Source organism: Salmo salar, chromosome 07 (assembly GCF_965601325.2).
Source record: "Salmo salar chromosome 07, fSalSal1, whole genome shotgun sequence".
Classification (NCBI taxonomy): Eukaryota; Metazoa; Chordata; class Actinopteri; order Salmoniformes; family Salmonidae; genus Salmo; species Salmo salar.
Genome location: NC_138297.1, coordinates 74,310,001 through 74,335,000, shown reverse-complemented (window position 1 = coordinate 74,335,000; position 25,000 = coordinate 74,310,001). Strand labels below are relative to the sequence as shown.

At 47.2% G+C, this 25,000-nt stretch overlaps 1 protein-coding gene across 1 annotated transcript in view; it reads right to left on the bottom strand.

Annotated features, from left to right (window-relative positions):
* The window catches only part of LOC106598122 (xylosyl- and glucuronyltransferase LARGE1), a 175,360-nt gene that overhangs the window by 65,929 nt on the left and 84,431 nt on the right, over positions 1-25,000 (bottom strand). Inside the window, exons 5-6 of the mRNA XM_082977243.1 lie at positions 23,726-23,849; positions 22,893-23,064 (exon numbers count right to left, since the gene is read on the bottom strand). Coding sequence (XP_082833369.1) covers positions 22,893-23,064; positions 23,726-23,849 — 296 coding nt within the window. The remainder of the gene's footprint in view (positions 1-22,892; positions 23,065-23,725; positions 23,850-25,000) is intronic.

The window sequence follows — 25,000 nt, the reverse complement described above, 5'->3', positions numbered from 1 at the left end:
GAATGGTAGGGATGATATTAGAGGGGGTGAATGGTAGGGATGACTTTAGAGAGGGTGTATGGTAGGGATGATATTAGAGGGTGTGTGAATGGTAGGGATGACAGAGGGTGTGAATGGTAGGGATGACATTAGAGGGTGTGTGAATGGTAGGGATGACAGAGGGTGTGAATGGTAGGGATGACATTAGAGAGGGTGTGTGAATGGTAGGGATGACATTAGAGGGTGTGAATGGTAGGGATGACATTAGAGAGGGTGTATGAATGGTAGGGATGACATTAGAGAGTGTGTGAATGGTAGGGATGACATTAGAGAGGGTGTATGAATGGTAGGGATGACATTAGAGAGGGTGTGAATGGTAGGGATGCCATTAGAGAGGGTGTATGAATGGTAGGGATGACATTAGAGAGGGTGTGTGAATGGTAGGGATGACATTAGAGGGTGTGAATGGTAGGGATGACATTAGAGAGGGTGTATGAATGGTAGGGATGACATTAGAGAGGGTGTGAATGGTAGGGATGACATTAGAGGGGGTGAATGGTAGGGATGACATTAGAGAGGGTGTATGAATGGTAGAGATGACATTAGAGGGGGTGAATGGTAGGGATGACATTAGAGAGGGGGTGAATGGTAGGGATGACATTAGAGGGGGTGAATGGTAGGGATGACATTAGAGAGGGTGTATGAATGGTAGGGATGACATTAGAGGGGGTGTGAATGGTAGGGATGACATTAGAGAGGGTGTATGAATGGTAGGGATGACATTAGAGGGTGTGAATGGTAGGGATGACATTAGAGAGGGTGTATGAATGGTAGGGATGACATTAGAGGGTGTGAATGGTAGGGATGACATTAGAGGGTGTGATGGTAGGGATGACATTAGAGGGTGTGCTGAATGGTAGGGATGACAGAGGGTGTGAGGGTGGGATGTTAGAGGTGTATGAATGGTAGGGATGACATTAGAGAGGGTGTGTGAATGGTAGGGATGACATTAGAGAGGGTGTGTGAATGGTAGGGATGACATTAGAGAGGGTGTGAGATGGTAGGGATGACATTAGAGAGGGTGTATGAATGGTAGGGATGACATTAGAGAGGGTGTTGAATGGTAGGGATGACATTAGAGGGTGTGAATGTAGGGATGACATTAGAGAGGGTGTGAATGGTAGGGATGACATTAGAGAGGGTGTATGAATGGTAGGGATGACATTAGAGGGTGTGAATGGTAGGGATGACAGAGGGGGTGAATGGTAGGGATGACATTAGAGAGGGTGTATGAATGGTAGAGATGACATTAGAGGGGGTGAATGGTAGGGATGACATTAGAGAGGGGGTGAATGGTAGGGATGACATTAGAGGGGGTGAATGGTAGGGATGACATTAGAGAGGGTGTATGAATGGTAGGGATGACATTAGAGGGGGTGTGAATGGTAGGGATGACATTAGAGAGGGTGTATGAATGGTAGGGATGACATTAGAGGGTGTGAATGGTAGGGATGACATTAGAGAGGGTGTATGAATGGTAGGGATGACATTAGAGAGGGTGTATGAATGGTAGGGATGACATTAGAGAGGGTGTGAATGGTAGGGATGACATTAGAGAGGGTGTGAATGGTAGGGATGACATTAGAGAGGGTGTATGAATGGTAGGGATGACATTAGAGAGCGTTGATGAATGGTAGGGATGACATTAGAGAGGGTGTATGAATGGTAGGGATGACATTAGAGAGGGTGTGTGAATGGTAGGGATGACATTAGAGAGGGGGTGTGAATGGTAGGGATGACATTAGAGAGGGTGTGAATGGTAGGGATGACATTAGAGAGGGTGTGAATGGTAGGGATGACATTAGAGAGGGTGTGTGAATGGTAGGGATGACATTAGAGAGGGTGTATGAATGGTAGGGATGACATTAGAGAGGGTGTATGAATGGTAGGGATGACATTAGAGAGGGTGTGTGAATGGTAGGGATGACATTAGAGAGGGTGTATGAATGGTAGGGATGACATTAGAGAGGGTGTATGAATGGTAGGGATGACATTAGAGAGGGTGTGTGAATGGTAGGGATGACATTAGAGAGGGTGTATGAATGGTAGGGATGACAGAGGGTGTATGAATGGTAGGGATGACATTAGAGAGGGTGTATGAATGGTAGGGATGACATTAGAGAGGGTGTATGAATGGTAGGGATGACATTAGAGGGTGTATGAATGGTAGGGATGACATTAAAACACTAAAACAACATGGGAAGTAGCAGTCCGTCAGTAAAATAGATTATAAAGTAGTGGACTATCTGTTGGTTCTTCTTAAGACTTCACCATGTGGCTATTTGGAGGAGAGAAGCTGCCGTTTAATCCAGTTAAGTAATGGAGGATTTGGAGAGTCTCTCTGTGTGTGTGTGTGTGTGTGTGTATGTGTGTGTGTGTGTGTGTGTGTGTGTGTGTGTGTGTGTGTGTGTGTGTGTGTGTGTGTGTGTGTGTGTGTGTGTGTGTGTGTGTGTGTGTGTGTGTGTGTGTGTGTGTGTGTGTGTGTGTGTGTGTGTGTGTGTGTGTGTGTGGATTTAGAGTGGACAGTAACAGCCAGAGTGGTCCTTGCCCTCCCTGCTAATACCTGTAATCAACTATATGAAGAAATCCCATTCTGAGACAGCTTGGGCCTTCGCTCAGATAGATACAGTTTACTGTGTTCGCAAGACGTTGCCGGCACTTTCTCAATTTGTCTCAATTTGTCTCAATTTCCTAGTATCCTCTGTCCTCGCCTCCTTCTCGAACCGGATTGGAGGAGAAGATCAAAGGACCCGCCCTTAAAACCTTCTCCTGCAATGTGCTCTGAGGAGGCGGCGAGGAGAGAGGAAGTGAGGATTGGAGGAAAGACAAATAGGGAAAGAGTATCAGGGAAAATGTTTTTCAAGAAATCTACTTTGAAGTGTTTACAGTAACCTGCCAGACACTATAAAATACATTCTGGACTAGTCAGTCTACTGGGAATAAAATACATACTGGACTAGTCAGTCTACTGGGAATAAAATACATACTGGACTAGTCAGTCTACTGGGAATAAAATACATACTGGACTAGTCAGTCAGTCTACTGGGAATAAAATATATACTGGACTAGTCAGTCTACTGGGAATAAAATACATACTGGACTAGTCAGTCTACTGGGAATAAAATACATACTGGACTAGTCAGTCTACTGGGAATAAAATATATACTGGACTAGTCAGTCAATCTACTGGGAATAAAATATATACTGGACTAGTCAGTCAGTCTACTGGGAATAAAATATATACTGGACTAGTCAGTCAGTCTACTGGGAATAAAATACATACTGGACTAGTCAGTCTACTGGGAATAAAATACATACTGGACTAGTCAGTCTACTGGGAATAAAATACATACTGGACTAGTCAGTCAGTCTACTGGGAATAAAATATATACTGGACTAGTCAGTCTACTGGGAATAAAATATATACTGGACTAGTCAGTCTACTGGGAATAAAATACATACTGGACTAGTCAGTCTACTGGGAATAAAATACATACTGGATTAGTCAGTCTACTGAGAATAAAATACATACTGGACTAGTCAGTCTACTGGGAATAAATACATACTGGACTAGTCAGTCTACTGGGAATAAAATACATACTGGACTAGTCAGTCAGTCTACTGGGAATAAAATATATACTGGACTAGTCAGTCTACTGGGAAAAAATACATACTGGACTAGTCAGTCTACTGAGAATAAAATACATACTGGACTAGTCAGTCTACTGGAATAAAATACATACTGGACTAGTCAGTCTACTGAGAATAAAATACATACTGGACTAGTCAGTCTACTGAGAATAAAATACATACTGGACTAGTCAATCTACTGGGAATAAAATATATACTGGACTAGTCAGTCAGTCTACTGGAATAAAATATATACTGGACTAGTCAGTCAGTCTACTGGAATAAAATACATACTGGACTAGTCAGTCTACTGGGAATAAAATACATACTGGACTAGTCAGTCTACTGGGAATAAAATACATACTGGACTAGTCAGTCAGTCTACTGGGAATAAAATATATACTGGACTAGTCAGTCAGTCTACTGGGAATAAAATATATACTGGACTAGTCAGTCTACTGGGAATAAAATACATACTGGACTAGTCAGTCTACTGGTAATAAAATACATACTGGATTAGTCAGTCTACTGAGAATAAAATACATACTGGACTAGTCAGTCTACTGGGAATAAAATACATACTGGACTAGTCAGTCTACTGGGAATAAAATACATACTGGACTAGTCAGTCAGTCTACTGGGAATAAAATATATACTGGACTAGTCAGTCTACTGGGAATAAAATACATACTGGACTAGTCAGTCTACTGAGAATAAAATACATACTGGACTAGTCAGTCTACTGGGAATAAAATACATACTGGACTAGTCAGTCTACTGAGAATAAAATACATACTGGACTAGTCAGTCTACTGAGAATAAAATACATACTGGACTAGTCAGTCTACTGGGAATAAAATACATACTGGACTAGTCAGTCTACTGAGAATAAAATACATACTGGACTAGTCAGTCTACTGGGAATAAAATACATACTGGACTAGTCAGTCTACTGGGAATAAAATACATACTGGACTAGTCAGTCTACTGGGAATAAAATATATACTGGACTAGTCAGTCTACTGGGAATAAAATACATACTGGAGTAGTCAGTCTACTGGGAATAAAATATATACTGGACTAGTCAGTCTACTGGGAATAAAATATATACTGGACTAGTCAGTCAGTCTACTGGGAATATAATACATACTGGACCAGTCAGTCTACTGAGAATAAAATACATACTGGACTAGTCAGTCTACTGGGAATAAAATACAGTTCCCTCTGTAGTTATGGGGACAGTGAAGCATGTTTTTATTATTTTGGCTCTATACTCCAAAAGTTTGGGTTTAATCACACAATGACTATGATGTTAAAGTACAGACTCAGACTGTCAGCTTTCATTTGAGGGTATTTTCATTCATCCCGGGTGAACCGTTTTGAAATTTACAGCACTTTTTTTTTGTATATAGTCCACTATTTTAGGGGAGCAAAAGTATTGGTACAAATTCACTTCTGTGTATTAAAGTAGTACAAAGTTAAATATATGGTCCCATATAAACACACAATGACTACAAACTAGTTGGATACATTTGCTGATTGTTTTGGTAGTTATTCAGATTATTTTGATTCTCAATAGAAATGAAGGTAAAAAATATCTATCGGTGTCATTTTGGAGTCACTTTTATTGCAAATAAAACATAGAATATGTTTCTAACCACTTCTACGTTGATGTGGATGATACCATGGTTACGGATAATCCTGAATGAATCCTGAGTAATGATGAGTGAGATGCTATGTTAATGATGCCATGTTATTGAATTAGCATCTATGTTGCTATGCTACAATACGAACCAGAAGGTTCATTTCAGGGTGTTGCTATGCTACAATACGAACCAGAAGGTTCATTTCAGGGTGTTGCTATGCTACAATACGGACCAGAAGGTTCATTTCAGGGTGTTGCTATGCTACAATACGAACCATAAGGTTCATTTCAGGGTGTTGCTATGCTACAATACGAACCATAAGGTTCATTTCAGGGTGTTGCTATGCTACAATACGGACCAGAAGGTTCATTTCAGTGTGTTGCTATGCTACAATACGAACCAGAAGGTTAATTTCAGGGTGTTGCTATGCTACAATACGGACCATAAGGTTCATTTCAGGGTGTTGCTATGCTACAATACGAACCATAAGGTTCATTTCAGGGTGTTGCTATGCTACAATACGGACCATAAGGTTCATTTCAGGGTGTTGCTATGCTACAATACGAACCAGAAGGTTCATTTCAGTGTGTTGCTATGCTACAATACGAACCATAAGGTTCATTTCAGTGTGTTGCTATGCTACAATACGGACCATAAGGTTAATTTCAGGGTGTTGCTATGCTACAATACGAACCATAAGGTTCATTTCAGGGTGTTGCTATGCTACAATACGAACCATAAGGTTCATTTCAGGGTGTTGCTATGCTACAATACGAACCATAAGGTTCATTTCAGGGTGTTGCTATGCTACAATACGAACCAGAAGGTTCATTTCAGTGTGTTGCTATGCTACAATACGAACCATAAGGTTCATTTCAGTGTGTTGCTATGCTACAATACGGACCATAAGGTTCATTTCAGGGTGTTGCTATGCTACAATACGAACCATAAGGTTCATTTCAGGGTGTTGCTATGCTACAATACGAACCATAAGGTTCATTTCAGTGTGTTGTTGCGTATCAGTTGACATCTGTCCACCACAAGTATACTTAGTCATTTTACTAATGAACGCCGGTCTGTGACACTGGGCTTAATACCACAGGATTAACTCTCCCCAATCTGTTCACAGGCAGATTTACCATCTACTTTCCAAAACATCAAAATCGGTTAAATAACTTTTTTTAAATGTTTTCATTCAGTTACAAAAGTAACAGTCCTGGCTGAGCCCCATATATGAGTTCACCGTGGCCACTTCGCTGTTACAATGTAGCAGAGACTGTAGGATGCTGGTTTCTACCCGAACAACATCCTACAGTCAGACATCTAGCTGGGTTTCTACCCAAACAACATCCTACAGTCAGACATCTAGCTGGGTTTCTACCCAAACAACATCCTACAGTCACTGAGACATCTAGCTGGGTTTCTACCCAAACAACATCCTACAGTCTGAGAGACCCAGCAGGGGGCTGTAGGAGCAGATAGAGACCCAGCAGGGGGCTGTAGGAGCAGATAGAGACCCAGCAGGGGGCTGTAGGAGCAGATAGAGACCCAGCAGGGGGCTGTAGGAGCAGATAGAGACCCAGCAGGGGGCTGTAGGAGCAGATAGGGGGCTGTAGGAGCAGATAGAGACCCAGCAGGGGGCTGTAGGAGCAGATAGAGACCCAGCAGGGGGCTGTAGGAGCAGATAGAGACCCAGCAGGGGGCTGTAGGAGCAGATAGAGACCCAGCAGGGGGCTGTAGGAGCAGATAGGGGGCTGTAGGAGCAGATAGAGAACCAGCAGGGGGCTGTAGGAGCAGATAGGGGGCTGTAGGAGCAGATAGAGACCCAGCAGGGGGCTGTAGGAGCAGATAGGGGGCTGTAGGAGCAGATAGGGGACTGTAGGAGCAGATAGGGGGCTGTAGGAGCAGATAGAGGCCCAGCAGTGGGCTGTAGGAGCAGCACTAGATACCTGAATCTATAGAGCCAGTTTTACCTCTTTGCCTGAACCGTCACAATGACAAGCTACTATCTGCATACTGTCTCCTGGGTAAAAGAAGGGTGGGAGGCGGAGACTTCAATATTAGACTTTCAGAATCCTAAACCATCCAACACTCTTAATCCAAACCAATGTGTCTGCGATACGCTGCTTGGGAAAGAATGATTGGCTGGCTAGATGGAACAGAGAGTGGGTTTGAATTCTAATTGAACTGTAAAGTAGTTCTGAATTCTAAACATTAAAATAGAATACATTATGGTAATTACAATTCTTTTTACGTCACAATTCAGAATCATCGCAGTAGGTGGTCTGTGGTATAATGGTTTGAAACGCCTAATGGAAATGTAAGTAAGTTCTGGAATCATTAAAATAGCAAAGTAGTAGGAATTTAAGTTTCAGCACTGTAGGTGGTTTCACTTTAAATGGGATAAAAGCACAGGTTTAAAATAGGGAGTACTCAGCATCGAACACGTCGCTGTACACCTGTGAATGTGCTAGAATCCATACGCCTCCCTAATGGCACTCTATTACCTATATAGTGCACTACTTTTGTCCAGGGCAAATGAGGCTCTGGAAAAAAGTAGTGCACTATATATGGAATAGATTGCCATTCGGGCCGCATAGTCAGTATGTGAGAATGCAGTGGGGGGGGGGGGGGGGGGGGGTTGAAAGAACAGCCAACTGAATGGGTGATGGGTAGAAAGGACAGCTAACTGAATGGGTGAGGGGTAGAAAGGACAGCTAACTGAATGGGTGAGGGGTAGAAAGGACAGCTAACTGAATGGGTGAGAGGTAGAAAGGACAGCTAACTGAATGGGTGAGGGGTAGAAAGGACAGCTAACTGAATGGGTGAGGGGTAGAAAGGACAGCTAACTGAATGGGTGAGGAGGTAGAAAGGACAGCTAACTGAATGGGTGAGGGGTAGAAAGGACAGCTAACTGAATGGGTGAGGGGTAGAAAGGACAGCTAACTGAATGGGTGAGGGGTAGAAAGGACAGCTAACTGAATGGGTGAGGGGTAGAAAGGACAGCTAACTGAATGGGTGAGGGGTAGAAAGGACAGCCAACTGAATGGGTGATGGGTAGAAAGGACAGCTAACTGAATGGGTGAGGAGTAGAAAGGACAGCTAACTGAATGGGTGATGGGTAGAAAGGACAGCTAACTGAATGGGTGAGGAGTAGAAAGGACAGCTAACTGAATGGGTGATGGGTAGAAAGGACAGCTAACTGAATGGGTGAGGGGTAGAAAGGACAGCTAACTGAATGGGTGAGGGGTAGAAAGGACAGCTAACTGAATGGGTGAGGGGTAGAAAGGACAGCTAACTGAATGGGTGGGGGGGTTGAAAGGACAGCTAACTGAATGGGTGAGGGGTAGAAAGGACAGCTAACTGAATGGGTGAGGGGTAGAAAGGACAGCTAACTGAATGGGTGAGAGGTAGAAAGGACAGCTAATTGAATGGGTGAGGGGTAGAAAGGACAGCTAACTGAATGGGTGAGGGGTAGAAAGGACAGCTAACTGAATGGGTGAGGGGTAGAAAGGACAGCTAACTGAATGGGTGAGGGGTAGAAAGGACAGCTAACTGAATGGGTGAGGGGTAGAAAGGACAGCTAACTGAATGGGTGAGGGGTAGAAAGGACAGCTAACTGAATGGGTGAGGGGTAGAAAGGACAGCTAACTGAATGGGTGAGAGGTAGAAAGGACAGCTAACTGAATGGGTGAGGGGTAGAAAGGACAGCTAACTGAATGGGTGAGGGGTAGAAAGGACAGCTAACTGAATGGGTGAGGGGTAGAAAGGACAGCTAACTGAATGGGTGATGGGTAGAAAGGACAGCTAACTGAATGGGTGAGGAGTAGAAAGGACAGCTAACTGAATGGGTGATGGGTAGAAAGGACAGCTAACTGAATGGGTGATGGGTAGAAAGGACAGCTAACTGAATGGGTGAGGAGTAGAAAGGACAGCTAACTGAATGGGTGATGGGTAGAAAGGACAGCTAACTGAATGGGTGAGGGGTAGAAAGGACAGCTAACTGAATGGGTGAGGTGTAGAAAGGACAGCTAACTGAATGGGTGAGAGGTAGAAAGGACAGCTAACTGAATGGGTGAGGGGTAGAAAGGACAGCTAACTGAATGGGTGAGGGGTAGAAAGGACAGCTAACTGAATGGGTGAGGGGTAGAAAGGACAGCTAACTGAATGGGTGAGAGGTAGAAAGGACAGCTAACTGAATGGGTGAGGGGTAGAAAGGACAGCTAACTGAATGGGTGAGGAGTAGAAAGGACAGCTAACTGAATGGGTGAGAGGTAGAAAGGACAGCTAACTGAATGGGTGAGGGGTAGAAAGGACAGCCAACTGAATGGGTGATGGGTAGAAAGGACAGCTAACTGAATGGGTGAGGAGTAGAAAGGACAGCTAACTGAATGGGTGATGGGTAGAAAGGACAGCTAACTGAATGGGTGAGGAGTAGAAAGGACAGCTAACTGAATGGGTGATGGGGTAGAAAGGACAGCTAACTGAATGGGTGAGGGGTAGAAAGGACAGCTAACTGAATGGGTGGGTGGTATAAAGGACAGCTAACTGAATGGGTGAGAGGTAGAAAGGACAGCTAACTGAATGGGTGGGGGGGTAGAAAGGACAGCTAACTGAATGGGTGAGGGGTAGAAAGGACAGCTAACTGAATGGGTGAGGGGTTGAAAGGACGGCTAACTGAATGGGTGAGGGGTAGAAAGGACAGCTAACTGAATGGGTGAGAGGTAGAAAGGACAGCTAACTGAATGGGTGGGGGGGTAGAAAGGACAGCTAACTGAATGGGTGGGGGGTAGAAAGGACAGCTAACTGAATGGGTGAGGGGTAGAAAGGACAGCTAACTGAATGGGTGAGGGGTAGAAAGGACAGCTAACTGAATGGGTGAGGGGTAGAAAGGACAGCTAACTGAATGGGTGAGGGGTAGAAAGGACAGCTAACTGAATGGGTGAGGGGTAGAAAGGACAGCTAACTGAATGGGTGGGGGGGTAGAAAGGACAGCTAACTGAATGGGTGAGAGGTAGAAAGGACAGCTAACTGAATGGGTGAGGGGTAGAAAGGACAGCTAACTGAATGGGTGAGGGGTAGAAAGGACAGCTAACTGAATGGGTGAGGGGTAGAAAGGACAGCTAACTGAATGGGTGAGGGGTAGAAAGGACAGCTAACTGAATGGGTGGGGGGGGTAGAAAGGACAGCTAACTGAATGGGTGGGGGGGTAGAAAGGACAGCTAACTGAATGGGTGAGGGGTAGAAAGGACAGCTAACTGAATGGGTGAGGGGTAGAAAGGACAGAATGAACAGGGTGGGGGGGTAGAGAATGAACAGGGTGGGGGGTAGAGAATGAACAGGGTGGGGGGGTAGAGAATGAACAGGGTGGGGGGGTAGAGAATGAACAGGGTGGGGGGGTAGAGAATGAACAGGGTGAGGGGGTAGAGAATGAACAGGGTGGGGGGGTAGAGAATGAACAGGGTGGGGGGGTAGAGAATGAACAGGTAGAAAGGACAGCTAACTGAATGGGTGAGGGGTAGAAAGGAAGCTAATGAATGGGTGAGGGTGAAAGGACAGCTAACTGAATGGGTGAGAGGTAGAAAGGACAGCTAACTGAATGGGTGAGGGGTAGAAAGGACAGCTAACTGAATGGGTGAGGAGTAGAAAGGACAGCTAACTGAATGGGTGATGGGTAGAAAGGACAGCTAACTGAATGGGTGAGGGGTAGAAAGGACAGCTAACTGAATGGGTAAGGTGTAGAAAGGACAGCTAACTGAATGGGTGAGAGGTAGAAAGGACAGCTAACTGAATGGGTGAGGGGTAGAAAGGACAGCTAACTGAATGGGTGAGGGGTAGAGAGGACAGCTAACTGAATGGGTGAGGAGTAGAAAGGACAGCTAGCTGAATGGGTGAGAGGTAGAAAGGACAGCTAACTGAATGGGTGAGGGGTAGAAAGGACAGCTAACTGAATGGGTGAGGAGTAGAAAGGACAGCTAACTGAATGGGTGAGAGGTAGAAAGAACAGCTAACTGAATGGGTGAGGGGTAGAAAGGACAGCTAACTGAATGGGTGGGGGGTAGAAAGGACAGCTAACTGAATGGGTGAGGGGTAGAAAGGACAGCTAGCTGAATGGGTGAGGAGTAGAAAGGACAGCTAACTGAATGGGTGAGAGGTAGAAAGGACAGCTAACTGAATGGGTGAGGGGTAGAGAGAACAGGGTGGGGGTAGAGAATGAACAGGGTGGGGGGTAGAGAATGAACAGGTAGAATGAACAGGGTGGGGGGTAGAGAATGAACAGGGTGGGGGGGTAGAGAATGAACAGGGTGGGGGGGTAGAGAATGAACAGGGTGGGGGGGGTAGAGAATGAACAGGGTGGGGGGGTAGAGAATGAACAGGGTGGGGGGGTAGAGAATGAACAGGGTGGGGGGGTAGAGAATGAACAGGGTGGGGGAGTAGAGAATGAACAGGGTGGGGGGTAGAGAATGAACAGGGTGGGGGGGTAGAGAATGAACAGGGTGGGGGGAGTAGAGAATGAACAGGGTGGGGGGTAGAGAATGAACAGGGTGGGGGGGTAGAGAATGAACAGGGTGGGGGGGTAGAGAATGAACAGGGTGGGGGGGTAGAGAATGAACAGGGTGGGGGGGTAGAGAATGAACAGGGTGGGGGGGTAGAGAATGAACAGGGTGGGGGGGTAGAGAATGAACAGGGTGGGGGGTAGAGAATGAACAGGGTGGGGGGGTAGAGAATGAACAGGGTGGGGGGGGTAGAGAATGAACAGGGTGGGGGGGTAGAGAATGAACAGGGTGGGGGGGGTAGAGAATGAACAGGGTGGGGGGGGGTAGAGAATGAACAGGGTGGGGGGGTAGAGAATGAACAGGGTGGGGGGGGTAGAGAATGAACAGGGTGGGGGGGTAGAGAATGAACAGGGTGGGGGGGTAGAGAATGAACAGGGTGGGGGGGGTAGAGAATGAACAGGGTGGGGGGGTAGAGAATGAACAGGGTGGGGGGGGTAGAGAATGAACAGGGTGGGGGGGGTAGAGAATGAACAGGGTGGGGGGGTAGAGAATGAACAGGGTGGGGGGGTAGAGAATGAACAGGGTGGGGGGGTAGAGAATGAACAGGGTGGGGGGGTAGGGGTGAAGCATAAAGTGAACTGTTAATGAAGGTAATCCCAAGGTAATCCAAAAGGTAATCCCAAGGTAATCCAAAGGTAATCCCAAAGGTAATCCCAAAGGTAATCCCAAAGGTAATCCACAGTGGGACAGTAAGGGACTAATAAATCTCTGGACTCCACCTCCTCCCTCTTCCTCCTCGTAGAAAAACAATGTGCAAATCATCAATTGAATTTAAATGTACGTCCTGAATAGACAACTCAATTAGGATCCAAACGTAGCCTAGTGGTTAGAGCATTGGGCCAGTAACCGGAAGGTTGCTGGATCGAATCTCTGAGCTGACAAGGTAAAAATCTGTCGTTCTGCCCCTGAGCAAGGCAGTTAACCCACTGTTCCCCTGAACAAGGCAGTTAACCCACTGTTCCCCTGAGCAAGGCAGTTAACCCACTGTTCCCCTGAGCAAGGCAGTTAACCCACTGTTCCCCTGAGCATGGCAGTTAACCCACTGTTCCCCTGAGCATGGCAGTTAACCCACTGTTCCCCTGAACAAGGCAGTTAACCCACAGTTAACCCACTGTTCCCCTGAGCAAGGCAGTTAACCCACAGTTAACCCACTGTTCCCCTGAGCAAGGCAGTTAACCCACTGTTCCCCTGAGCAAGGCAGTTAATCCACTGTTCCCCTGAACAAGGCAGTTAACCCACTGTTCCCCTGAGCAAGGCAGTTAACCCACTGTTCTCCTGAGCAAGGCAGTTAACCCACTGTTCCCCTGAGCAAGGCAGTTAACCCAGGCAGCCCCCTCTGCACCTCTCTGATTCCCAGGGGTTTGTGGGTTAAATGCGGAAGATACATTTAGTTGCACAACTGACTAGGTATCCCCCTTTCCAACTGACTAGGTATCCCCCTTTCCAACTGACTAGGTATCCCCCTTTCCTTTCCAACTGACTAGGTATCCCCCCTTTCCTTTCCAACTGACTAGGTATCCCCCTTTCCTTTCCAACTGACTAGGTATCCCCCTTTCCAACTGACTAGGTATCCCCCTTTCCAACTGACTAGGTATCCCCCCTTTCCTTTCCAACTGACTAGGTATCCCCCCTTTCCAACTGACTAGGTATCCCCCTTTCCTTTCCAACTGACTAGGTATCCCCCCTTTCCTTTCCAACTGACTAGGTATCCCCCTTTCCAACTGACTAGGTATCCCCCCTTTCCTTTCCAACTGACTAGGTACCCCCCTCCCCCTGCTGGTCCCCCTTTCCAACTGACTAGGTATCCCCCTTTCCTTTCCAACTGACTAGGTACCCCCCCTTTCCAACTGACTAGGTATCCCCCCTTTCCTTACCAACTGACTAGGTATCCCCCTTTCCAACTGACTAGGTACCCCCCTTTCCTTTCCAACTGACTAGGTATCCCCCTTTCCAACTGACTAGGTATCCCCCCTTTCCAACTGACTAGGTATCCCCCCTTTCCTTTCCAACTGACTAGGTATCCCCCTTTCCTTTCCAACTGACTAGGTATCCCCCTTTCCTTTCCAACTGACTAGGTACCCCCCTTTCCAACTGACTAGGTATCCCCCTTTCCAACTGACTAGGTATTCCCCTTTCCAACTGACTAGGTATCCCCTTTCCAACTGACTAGGTATTCCCCTTTCCAACTGACTAGGTATCCCCCCTTTCCTTTCCAACTGACTAGGTATCCCCCTTTCCTTTCCAACTGACTAGGTATCCCCCCTTTCCAACTGACTAGGTATCCCCCTTTCCTTTCCAACTGACTAGGTATCCCCCTTTCCTTTCCAACTGACTAGGTACCCCCCTTTCCAACTGACTAGGTATCCCCCTTTCCAACTGACTAGGTATCCCCCCTTTCCTTTCCAACTGACTAGGTATCCCCCTTTCTAACTGACTAGGTATTCCCCTTTCCAACTGACTAGGTACCCCCCCTTTCCAACTGACTAGGTATCCCCCCTTTCCTTACCAACTGACTAGGTATCCCCCTTTCCAACTGACTAGGTACCCCCCTTTCCTTTCCAACTGACTAGGTATCCCCCTTTCCAACTGACTAGGTATCCCCCTTTCCAACTGACTAGGTATCCCCCTTTCCTTTCCAACTGACTAGGTATCCCCCTTTCCAACTGACTAGGTACCCCCCTTTCCTTTCCAACTGACTAGGTATCCCCCTTTCCAACTGACTAGGTATCCCCCCTTTCCAACTGACTAGGTATCCCCCCTTTCCTTTCCAACTGACTAGGTATCCCCCTTTCCTTTCCAACTGACTAGGTATCCCCCTTTCCTTTCCAACTGACTAGGTATCCCCCTTTCCAACTGACTAGGTATCCCCCTTTCCTTTCCAACTGACTAGATACCCCCCTTTCCAACTGACTAGGTATCCCCCTTTCCTTTCCAACTGACTAGGTATCCCCCTTTCCTTTCCAACTGACTAGGTATCCCCCTTTCCAACTGACTAGGTATCCCCCTTTCCTTTCCAACTGACTAGGTACCCCCCTTTCCAACTGACTAGGTATCCCCCCTTTCCTTTCCAACTGACTAGGTATCCCCCTTTCTAACTGACTAGGTATTCCCCTTTCCAACTGACTAGGTATCCCCCCTTTCCAACTGACTAGGTATCCCCCTTTCCAACTGACTAGGTATCCCCAATTTCCAACTGACTAGGTACCCCCCTTTCCTTTCCAACTGACTAGGTATCCCCCTTTCCAACTGACTAGGTATCCCCCTTTCCAACTGACTAGGTATCCCCCCTTTCCTTACCAACTGACTAGGTACCCCCCTTTCCAACTGACTAGGTACCCCCCTTTCCTTTCCAACTGTCTAGGTATCCCCCTTTCCAACTGACTAGGTATCCCCCCTTTCCAACTGACTAGGTATCCCCCCTTTCCTTTCCAACTGACTAGGTATCCCCCTTTCCAACTGACTAGGTATCCCCCTTTCCAACTGACTAGGTATCCCCCCTTTCCTTTCCAACTGACTAGGTATCCCCCTTTCCAACTGACTAGGTATCCCCCTTTCCAACTGACTAGGTATCCCCCTTTCCTTTCCAACTGACTAGATACCCCCCTTTCCAACTGACTAGGTATCCCCCTTTCCTTTCCAACTGACTAGGTATCCCCCTTTCCTTTCCAACTGACTAGGTATCCCCCTTTCCAACTGACTAGGTATCCCCCTTTCCAACTGACTAGGTATCCCCCTTTCCAACTGACTAGGTATCCCCCTTTCCTTTCCAACTGACTAGGTACCCCCTTTCCTTTCCAACTGACTAGGTACCCCCCTTTCCTTTCCAACTGACTAGGTATCCCCCCTTTCCTTTCCAACTGACTAGGTATCCCCCTTTCTAACTGACTAGGTATTCCCCTTTCCAACTGACTAGGTATCCCCCCTTTCCTTACCAACTGACTAGGTATCCCCCTTTCCAACTGACTAGGTATCCCCCTTTCCTTTCCAACTGACTAGGTATCCCCCTTTCCAACTGACTAGGTATCCCCCTTTCCAACTGACTAGGTATCCCCCTTTCCAACTGACTAGGTATCCCCCTTTCCTTTCCAACTGACTAGGTATCCCCCTTTCCTTTCCAACTGACTAGGTATCCCCCTTTCCAACTGACTAGGTATCCCCCTTTCCAACTGACTAGGTATCCCCCCTTTCCTTTCCAACTGACTAGGTATCCCCCTTTCCAACTGACTAGGTATTCCCCTTTCCAACTGACTAGGTATCCCCCCTTTCCTTACCAACTGACTAGGTATCCCCCTTTCCAACTGACTAGGTACCCCCCTTTCCAACTGACTAGGTATCCCCCTTTCCAACTGACTAGGTATCCCCCTTTCCAACTGACTAGGTATCCCCCCTTTCCTTACCAACTGACTAGGTACCCCCCTTTCCAACTGACTAGGTACCCCCCTTTCCTTTCCAACTGACTAGGTATCCCCCTTTCCAACTGACTAGGTATCCCCCCTTTCCAACTGACTAGGTATCCCCCCTTTCCTTTCCAACTGACTAGGTATCCCCCTTTCCAACTGACTAGGTATCCCCCCTTTCCAACTGACTAGGTACCCCCTCCTTTCCAACTGACTAGGTATCCCCCTTTCCTTTCCAACTGACTAGGTATCCCCCCTTTCCAACTGACTAGGTATCCCCCTTTCCAACTGACTAGGTATCCCCCTTTCCTTTCCAACTGACTAGGTACCCCCCTTTCCAACTGACTAGGTATCCCCCTTTCCAACTGACTAGGTATCCCCCCTTTCCTTTCCAACTGACTAGGTATCCCCCTTTCTAACTGACTAGGTATTCCCCTTTCCAACTGACTAGGTACCCCCCCTTTCCAACTGACTAGGTATCCCCCCTTTCCTTACCAACTGACTAGGTATCCCCCTTTCCAACTGACTAGGTATCCCCCTTTCCAACTGACTAGGTATCCCCCTTTCCTTTCCAACTGACTAGGTACCCCCCTTTCCAACTGACTAGGTATCCCCCTTTCCAACTGACTAGGTACCCCCCTTTCCAACTGACTAGGTATCCCCCTTTCCAACTGACTAGGTATCCCCCTTTCCTTTCCAACTGACTAGGTATCCCCCTTTCCAACTGACTAGGTATCCCCCCTTTCCAACTGACTAGGTATCCCCCTTTCCTTTCCAACTGACTAGGTATCCCCCTTTCCTTTCCAACTGACTAGGTATCCCCCTTTCCTTTCCAACTGACTAGGTATCCCCCCCTTTCCTTTCCAACTGACTAGGTATCCCCCTTTCCTTTCCAACTGACTAGGTACCCCCCCTTTCCAACTGACTAGGTATCCCCCCTTTCCAACTGACTAGGTATCCCCCTTTCCTTTCCAACTGACTAGGTATCCCCCTTTCCAACTGACTAGGTACCCCCCTTTCCAACTGACTAGGTATCCCCCTTTCCAACTGACTAGGTATCCCCCTTTCCTTTCCAACTGACTAGGTACCCCCCTTTCCAACTGACTAGGTATCCCCCTTTCCTTTCCAACTGACTAGGTATCCCCCTTTCCTTTCCAACTGACTAGGTATCCCCCTTTCCAACTGACTAGGTATCCCCCTTTCCTTTCCAACTGACTAGGTATCCCCCTTTCCTTTCCAACTGACTAGGTACCCCCCTTTCCAACTGACTAGGTATCCCCCTTTCCTTTCCAACTGACTAGGTACCCCCCTTTCCAACTGACTAGGTATCCCCCTTTCCTTTCCAACTGACTAGGTACCCCCTTTTCCAACTGACTAGGTATCCCCCTTTCCAACTGACTAGGTATCCCCCCTTTCCTTTCCAACTGACTAGGTATCCCCCTTTCTTTTCGAACTGACTAGGTACCCCCCTTTCCTTTCCAACTGACTAGGTATCCCCCTTTCCAACTGACTAGGTATCCCCCTTTCCAACTGACTAGGTATCCCCCCTTTCCTTACCAACTGACTAGGTACCCCCCTTTCCAACTGACTAGGTACCCCCCTTTCCTTTCCAACTGTCTAGGTATCCCCCTTTCCAACTGACTAGGTATCCCCCCTTTCCAACTGACTAGGTATCCCCCCTTTCCTTTCCAACTGACTAGGTATCCCCCTTTCCAACTGACTAGGTATCCCCCTTTCCAACTGACTAGGTATCCCCCCTTTCCTTTCCAACTGACTAGGTATCCCCCTTTCCAACTGACTAGGTATCCCCCTTTCCAACTGACTAGGTATCCCCCTTTCCTTTCCAACTGACTAGATACCCCCCTTTCCAACTGACTAGGTATCCCCCCTTTCCTTTCCAACTGACTAGGTATCCCCCTTTCCTTTCCAACTGACTAGATACCCCCCTTTCCAACTGACTAGGTATCCCCCCTTTCCTTTCCAACTGACTAGGTATCCCCCTTTCCTTTCCAACTGACTAGGTATCCCCCTTTCCAACTGACTAGGTATCCCCCTTTCCAACTGACTAGGTATCCCCCTTTCCAACTGACTAGGTATCCCCCTTTCCTTTCCAACTGACTAGGTACCCCCCTTTCCAACTGACTAGGTATCCCCCTTTCCAACTGACTAGGTATCCCCCCTTTCCTTTCCAACTGACTAGGTACCCCCCTTTCCAACTGACTAGGTATCCCCCTTTCCAACTGACTAGGTATCCCCCCTTTCCTTTCCAACTGACTAGGTATCCCCCTTTCCTTTCCAACTGACTAGGTACCCCCCTTTCCAACTGACTAGGTATCCCCCTTTCCAACTGACTAGGTATCCCCCCTTTCCTTACCAACTGACTAGGTATCCCCCTTTCCAACTGACTAGGTACCCCCCTTTCCTTTCCAACTGACTAGGTATCCCCCTTTCCAACTGACTAGGTATCCCCCTTTCCAACTGACTAGGTATCCCCCCTTTCCTTACCAACTGACTAGGTACCCCCCTTTCCAACTGACTAGGTACCCCCCTTTCCTTTCCAACTGACTAGGTATCCCCCTTTCCAACTGACTAGGTATCCCCCCTTTCCAACTGACTAGGTATCCCCCCTTTCCTTTCCAACTGACTAGGTATCCCCCTTTCCAACTGACTAGGTATCCCCCTTTCCAACTGACTAGGTATCCCCCTTTCCTTTCCAACTGACTAGATACCCCCCTTTCCAACTGACTAGGTATCCCCCTTTCCTTTCCAACTGACTAGGTATCCCCCTTTCCTTTCCAACTGACTAGGTATCCCCCTTTCCAACTGACTAGGTATTTCCAACTGACTAGGTATCCCCCTTTCCAACTGACTAGGTACCCCCCTTTCCAACTGACTAGGTATCCCCCTTTCCAACTGACTAGGTATCCCCCTTTCCTTTCCAACTGACTAGGTACCCCCCTTTCCAACTGACTAGGTATCCCCCTTTCCAACTGACTAGGTATCCCCCCTTTCCTTTCCAACTGACTAGGTATCCCCCTTTCCAACTGACTAGGTATTCCCCTTTCCAACTGACTAGGTACCCCCCTTTCCAACTGACTAGGTATCCCCCCTTTCCTTTCCAACTGACTAGGTATCCCCCTTTCCAACTGACTAGGTACCCCCCTTTCCTTTCCAACTGACTAGGTATCCCCCTTTCCTTTCCAACTGACTAGGTATCCCCCTTTCCTTTCCAACTGACTAGGTATCCCCCTTTCCAACTGACTAGGTATCCCCCTTTCCTTTCCAACTGACTAGGTACCCCCCTTTCCAACTGACTAGGTATCCCCCTTTCCTTTCCAACTGACTAGGTATCCCCCTTTCCTTTCCAACTGACTAGGTATCCCCCTTTCCAACTGACTAGGTATCGCCCTTTCCTTTCCAACTGACTAGGTATCCCCCTTTCCAACTGACTAGGTACCCCCCTTTCCTTTCCAACTGACTAGGTATCCCCCTTTCTTTTCGAACTGACTAGTTATCCCCCTTTCCTTTCCAACTGACTAGGTATCCCCCTTTCCTTTCCAACTGACTAGGTATCCCCCTTTCCTTTCCAACTGACTAGGTATCCCCCTTTCCAACTGACTAGGTATCCCCCCTTTCCAACTGACTAGGTATCCCCCCTTTCCTTTCCAACTGACTAGGTATCCCCCCTTTCCAACTGACTAGGTATCCCCCCTTTCCAACTGACTAGGTATCCCCCTTTCCAACTGACTAGGTATCCCCCTTTCCAACTGACTAGGTATCCCCCTTTCCAACTGACTAGTTACCCCCCTTTCCTTTCCAACTGACTAGGTATCCCCCTTTCCAACTGACTAGGTACCCCCTTTCCTTTCCAACTGACTAGGTATCCCCCCTTTCCTTTCCAACTGACTAGGTATCCCCCCTTTCCCCTTTCCAACTGACTAGGTATCCCCCTTTCCAACTGACTAGGTATCCCCCCTTTCCTTTCCAACTGACTAGGTACCCCCTTTCCTTTCCAACTGACTAGGTATCCCCCCTTTCCTTTCCAACTGACTAGGTATCCCCCCTTTCCTTTCCAACTGACTAGGTATCCCCCCTTTCCAACTGACTAGGTACCCCCCTTTCCTTTCCAACTGACTAGGTACCCCCCTTTCCTTTCCAACTGACTAGGTACCCCCCTTTCCTTTCCAACTGACTAGGTATCCCCCTTTCCTTTCCAACTGACTAGGTACCCCCCTTTCCTTTCCAACTGACTAGGTATCCCCCCTTTCCAACTGACTAGGTATCCCCCCTTTCCTTTCCAACTGACTAGGTATCCCCCCTTTCCAACTGACTAGGTACCCCCCCTTTCCAACTGACTAGGTATCCCCCTTTCCAACTGACTAGGTATCCCCCTTTCCTTTCCAACTGACTAGGTATCCCCCTTTCCTTTCCAACTGACTAGGTATCCCCCTTTCCTTTCCAACTGACTAGGTATCCCCCTTTCCAACTGACTAGGTATCCCCCCTTTCCAACTGACTAGGTATCCCCCTTTCCTTTCCAACTGACTAGGTATCCCCCTTTCCTTTCCAACTGACTAGGTATCCCCCTTTCCTTTCCAACTGACTAGGTATCCCCCTTTCCTTTCCAACTGACTAGGTATCCCCCTTTCCTTTCCAACTGACTAGGTACCCCCCTTTCCTTTCCAACTGACTAGGTATCCCCCTTTCCAACTGACTAGGTATCCCCCCTTTCCAACTGACTAGGTATCCCCCTTTCCTTTCCAACTGACTAGGTATCCCCCTTTCCTTTCCAACTGACTAGGTATCCCCCCTTTCCTTTCCAACTGACTAGGTATCCCCCCTTTCCAACTGACTAGGTACCCCCCTTTCCAACTGACTAGGTATCCCCCTTTCCAACTGACTAGGTATCCCCCTTTCCTTTCCAACTGACTAGGTACCCCCCTTTCCAACTGACTAGGTATCCCCCCCTTTCCAACTGACTAGGTATCCCCCTTTCCTTTCCAACTGACTAGGTATCCCCCTTTCCAACTGACTAGGTATCCCCCTTTCCTTTCCAACTGACTAGGTATCCCCCTTTCCAACTGACTAGGTATCCCCCTTTCCAACTGACTAGGTATCCCCCTTTCCTTTCCAACTGACTAGGTATCCCCCTTTTCCAACTGACTAGGTATCCCCCTTTCCAACTGACTAGGTATCCCCCTTTCCTTTCCAACTGACTAGGTATCCCCCTTTCCAACTGACTAGGTATCCCCCTTTCCAACTGACTAGGTACCCCCCTTTCCAACTGACTAGGTATCCCCCCTTTCCTTTCCAACTGACTAGGTATCCCCCTTTCCTTTCCAACTGACTAGGTATCCCCCTTTCCTTTCCAACTGACTAGGTATCCCCCTTTCCAACTGACTAGGTATCCCCCTTTCCTTTCCAACTGACTAGGTACCCCCCCTTTCCAACTGACTAGGTATCCCCCTTTCCTTTCCAACTGACTAGGTATCCCCCATTCCAACTGACTAGGTATCCCCCTTTCCAACTGACTAGTTACCCCCCTTTCCTTTCCAACTGACTAGGTATCCCCCTTTCCAACTGACTAGGTACCCCCCTTTCCTTTCCAACTGACTAGGTATCCCCCCTTTCCTTTCCAACTGACTAGGTATCCCCCCTTTCCCCTTTCCAACTGACTAGGTATCCCCCTTTCCAACTGACTAGGTATCCCCCTTTCCAACTGACTAGGTATCCCCCCTTTCCTTTCCAACTGACTAGGTATCCCCCTTTCCTTTCCACCTGACTAGGTACCCCCCCTTTCCAACTGACTAGGTATCCCCCTTTCCAACTGACTAGGTATCCCCCTTTCCTTTACAACTGACTAGGTACCCCCCCTTTCCAACTGACTAGGTATCCCCCTTTCCAACTGACTAGGTACCCCCCCTTTCCAACTGACTAGGTATCCCCCTTTCCTTTCAACTGACTAGGTATCCCCCTTTCCAACTGACTAGGTATCCCCCTTTCCTTTACAACTGACTAGGTATCCCCCCCTTTCCAACTGACTAGGTATCCCCCCTTTCCCCTTTCCAACTGACTAGGTATCCCCCTTTCCAACTGACTAGGTACCCCCCCTTTCCAACTGACTAGGTATCCCCCTTTCCAACTGACTAGGTATCCCCCCTTTCCAACTGACTAGGTATCCCCCTTTCCTTTCCAACTGACTAGGTATCCCCTTTCCAACTGACTAGGTATCCCCCTTTCCAACTGACTAGGTATCCCCCTTTCCTTTCCAACTGACTAGGTATCCCCCCCTTTCCAACTGACTAGGTATCCCCCTTTCCAACTGACTAGGTATCCCCCTTTCCTTTCCAACTGACTAGGTATCCCCCTTTCCTTTCCAACTGACTAGGTATCCCCCCTTTCCAACTGACTATGTATCCCCCTTTCCTTTCCAACTGACTAGGTACCCCCCTTTCCCTAACAGAAGAACACTTATTTGAAATAGGGAGGGACTAACTGACCTTGTCCAATAAGAAACACTCATTTTAGTTTTGCTAGCGGGTCCTAACGAATACAAGCCCTTTAGCAGAAGCAACAGGAAGCACAATGACTACACCCCAACAGGAAATGATGCAGTAGCCTCACCTTTGAACTTGTGGAAGACGGCCCAGAGCTCAGCGATGTCCGTAGCGAAGGTGATATCTGTGTCCAGGACGATGACTTTCTGCAGGTCTGGAGGTAAGGTCTTGGTGAGCACCAGCTTCATTAGACCGTAGATACCTGAGTAATGCTTGTTGGGGATCCACGACACCTCAGCCTGACAGAAGAGAAGGAGGTAGAGGGTGGTATTAACACACACGAACCAGACAGTCTTGTTGAGGAACCACGACACCTCAGGTATTAACACACACGAACCAGACAGTCTTGTTGAGGAACCATGACACCTCAGGTATTAACACACACGAACCAGACAGTCTTGTTGAGGAACCACGACACCTCAGGTATTAACACACACGAACCAGACAGTCTTGTTGAGGAACCACGACACCTCAGGTATTAACACACACGAACCAGACAGTCTTGTTGAGGAACCATGACACCTCAGGTATTAACACACACGAACCAGACAGTCTTGTTGAGGAACCACGACACCTCAGGTATTAACACACACGAACCAGACAGTCTTGTTGAGGAACCACGACACCTCAGGTATTAACACACACGAACCAGACAGTCTTGTTGAGGATCCATGACACCTCAGGTATTAACACACACGAACCAGACAGTCTTGTTGAGGATCCATGACACCTCAGGTATTAACACACACGAACCAGACAGTCTTGTTGAGGACAGAGGATGAGGATGTGAATGTTTGAGGAGATCAGTTGGAGAAAGACGAAGGTGCAGAATCTCTCTTATTGTTGATCACATGAGGAGAAGTTGTTTTGGGAAGTGAGCTGTAGACGTGTGTGTCTCACCTTGAGTTCGTCTGCGTCGTAGAAGTCCACCCTGACAGCAGGGACCATCCAGGTGTGGAACAGAGACGCTAGAATCTGCTGGGCAGTAGAGTCTGTTATGATGTGGAAGTGGAGAGGGTTTCGCCTGGAAAACACAACACAACACACACACACACACACACACACACACACACACACACACACACACACACACACACACACACACACACACACACACACACACACACACACACACACACACACAAGGAGGGAAGGAGAAGGTGAGACTTAGACCATAAGCGCAATACTTTGAAGTAGAAATAGAAATCAACATGAAACCCTCTGGATATAAACACACAGAACAACATGAAACCCTCTGGATATAAACACACAGAACAACATGAAACCCTCTGGATATAAACACACAGAACAACATGAAACCTCTGGATATAAACACACAGAACAACATGAAACCCTCTGGATATAAACACACAGAACAACATGAAACCCTCTGGATATAAACACACAGAACAACATGAAACCCTCTGGATATAAACACACAGAACAACATGAAACCCTCTGGATATAAACACACAGAACAACATGAAACCCTCTGGATATAAACACACAGAACAACATGAAACCCTCTGGATATAAACACACAGAACAACATGAAACCCTCTGGATATAAACACACAGAACAACATGAAACCCTCTGGATATAAACACACAGAACAACATGAAACCCTCTGGATATAAACACACAGAACAACATGAAACCCTCTGGATATAAACACACAGAACAACATGAAACCCTCTGGATATAAACACACAGAACAACATGAAACCCTCTGGATATAAACACACAGAACAACATGAAACCCTCTGGATATAAACACACAGAACAACATGAAACCCTCTGGATATAAACACACAGAACAACATGAAACCCTCTGGATATAAACACACAGAACAACATGAAACCCTCTGGATATAAACACACAGAACAACATGAAACCCTCTGGATATAAACACACAGAACAACATGAAACCCTCTGGATATAAACACACAGAACAACATGAAACCCTCTGGATATAAACACACAGAACAACATGAAACCCTCTGGATATAAACACACAGAACAACATGAAACCCTCTGGATATAAACACACAGAACAACATGAAACCCTCTGGATATAAACACACAGAACAACATGAAACCCTCTGGATATAAACACACAGAACAACATGAAACCCTCTGGATATAAACACACAGAACAACATGAAACCCTCTG